Genomic DNA, 2,278 nt, shown 5'->3' with positions numbered 1-2,278 from the left:
AGTTCGATTTGCGTGCCCAATAACTATTTTGTTTTGCAAACCGAGTTGATGTTCGCACTTAAATAAGCCAACTAACGCTAGGGAAAATGGGATGGAAAAAGCATATCAAACTAAACAAAACGTAATTAGGAAATACAACGAGACAATTCATCCATTTGCTATCGTTTTGGGATGATCGTAATATCTGTGGGCATATGTGCTTTGCTTGAAAAATTGAACAAAAAAACATCTTTGCAAGATTTACTCCCAGCGGAATTTTGTTCGAATGAAGCGACAGATGCGACGGATCCTGAGAAATCGGTAATTTTGCTGCCATTGCTACACGGTACGCAAGCTGAAGTTACGATTTAATTTGAGATGTAAGTTCGTACGCAACACCGCCCCAGGCGAGCTTATACACGCGAGTTCGCCATCTAATCGCCGGATTCCACAAGGCGTTGAAGAACAGGTAAGGGCCACTGACCTCACGAAAAGCCCACCCAACGAAGAAGGTGAACTTGTTGAAGGGTAACGCCCCATTCTGGATTATCGACAGCAGAACCCAATCGGACAGGAACCACACGAGCGTATGAATGAGGAAAAATACGAGTGGATTCCATCGGAAGAGTACTTTGACGGCACCGCACGCGAACAAACCTACGATGATGCACTCGGACATCGGTTCCAGCAAAATGGTCGTCGGTACCATGGCCACCCTTAGTTTGGCCCATCGAGTGAGCCGTGCCTGAAAGCTGCTAATATCACATATTCCCGAGTTCTGCCACGCTGGTTGGCTGCTGATCGTTAGCTTCCAGTTATGGTCGTGAAACGCTTTGGCAAGAAAGAAATCTTCTGCCAGGTAGCATCCGAACGCTTGCACACCGCCCAGCTGGTCTAGCACATCCTTCCGCATTAAGCACGACATACCCGTGTGACAGTTAATACCGAGCAGATCGGCGCACAGGTAAATCCTCGACTGCACCGTGCCGAAGTAGATCTTCTCAAAGGCGGCAGCAAAACCTTCCCGGTCGCACACGAATGGCATTTGATGCACCAGGCCCACCTTCTCCGTCATATGGTTTACCATGTCGGTGAGTGTGTCGCTCTTCATGCGAATGCCCGCGTCGGAAATCATTATTAGCTCGTACCGAGCCTGCACATATCCCGGGTAGAGATTATTTATCTTTGGATTCACTCCCACGTTTGAGCCACCCACGAGCAGCTCCGCCTCAATGCTGGGATACTTATCACGTAACCGATTTACTACCTCGATCGCAGGATCGTCCTGGGATTCGACGCAGAACAGCAGCTCATACACCGGATAATCCATGAGGAAAAACGTTTCCAAATTACTCTGCAAATTGGGATCGACTCCCATTAGTGGTTTCAGAATCGAAACCGACGGATATGGCGTCTCTCGTGGATGCTGGGAAGCTTTCTTGTGGAGTTTTACCTTCCCGTAAATGATGGCCGTCAGATGAATGATCCATATTCCGCACCAAAATATCAGGATACCGATAGCCAAACAGTGTATGATGGTTATCATCGTTGGCGACATTGTTTCATGATTGGTTTGTTCTGTGCCGTCTCGTTCGTTATAAACACCGCCACTGTTTACATGCGCACACAGGTAAACGCACGGCACGGCACAGTTTGCACAATGATCCGCTCTTACTTGTCTTCAAGAACTCGCGAAAATAAGTTGTTTTTGGCTACGGTATGAACCGTTCGTATGAGTGACGTGCGCAGGATGGCCTATCTTTCAGCAGTCAGTTAGTCACTGGATCCAACAAAGCATTTAACTTGGCCACATTCGTACAATCACTGATTTAGCTGCTACTGAGCAGCTGAGACTATCGTAAACTTTCCAGGGAACGCGGGGTTTCTGATAACACACGATGACGCATACCACGACAGTGACAATCTCAGCAAAGGCAATGAACAACCGGTACCGAAACACTGCATCCCGAGTCGAGATTCTTGCATTCGATGCTGTTGATTACGGCCGATTTCGATTGGTCAACGTACACTTGAAATTGACCGCCAGTGTAGTGTGTTGCGCGTCTCGGAATCCCTTTAATTTTCGGTTATCGTTACGCAAGAGTAAGTTGTCCAGCTTTCCTGTGTGTTCAGGCTAGAATTGAATTAAAGACTGATGACATGGACGACTGCGGTATGTGCGTTACGCCATGTGTGCGGGTCAATCAATTGCCCTACGGCCTCTGGTTCGGGTCGACGATGGAATGTTTACACTTCGGGGCGAGACTTGGTCACACGATTGCACCTTGCTCAACGAAGA

At 47.9% G+C, this 2,278-nt stretch overlaps 1 protein-coding gene across 1 annotated transcript; it reads right to left on the bottom strand.

The window, feature by feature from the left end:
- Nucleotides 1-340: 340 nt before the first annotated feature.
- Nucleotides 341-1,537, bottom strand: LOC128708423 (ceramide glucosyltransferase). Its single transcript, XM_053803401.1, has one exon. The coding sequence runs from the start codon at nucleotides 1,535-1,537 to the stop codon at nucleotides 341-343; it is 1,197 nt and encodes a 398-aa protein (XP_053659376.1).
- Nucleotides 1,538-2,278: the final 741 nt, after the last annotated feature.

Source organism: Anopheles marshallii, chromosome 2 (assembly GCF_943734725.1).
Source record: "Anopheles marshallii chromosome 2, idAnoMarsDA_429_01, whole genome shotgun sequence".
NCBI lineage: Eukaryota > Metazoa > Arthropoda > Insecta > Diptera > Culicidae > Anopheles > Anopheles marshallii.
This window is presented reverse-complemented; position numbering and strand designations above follow the sequence as displayed.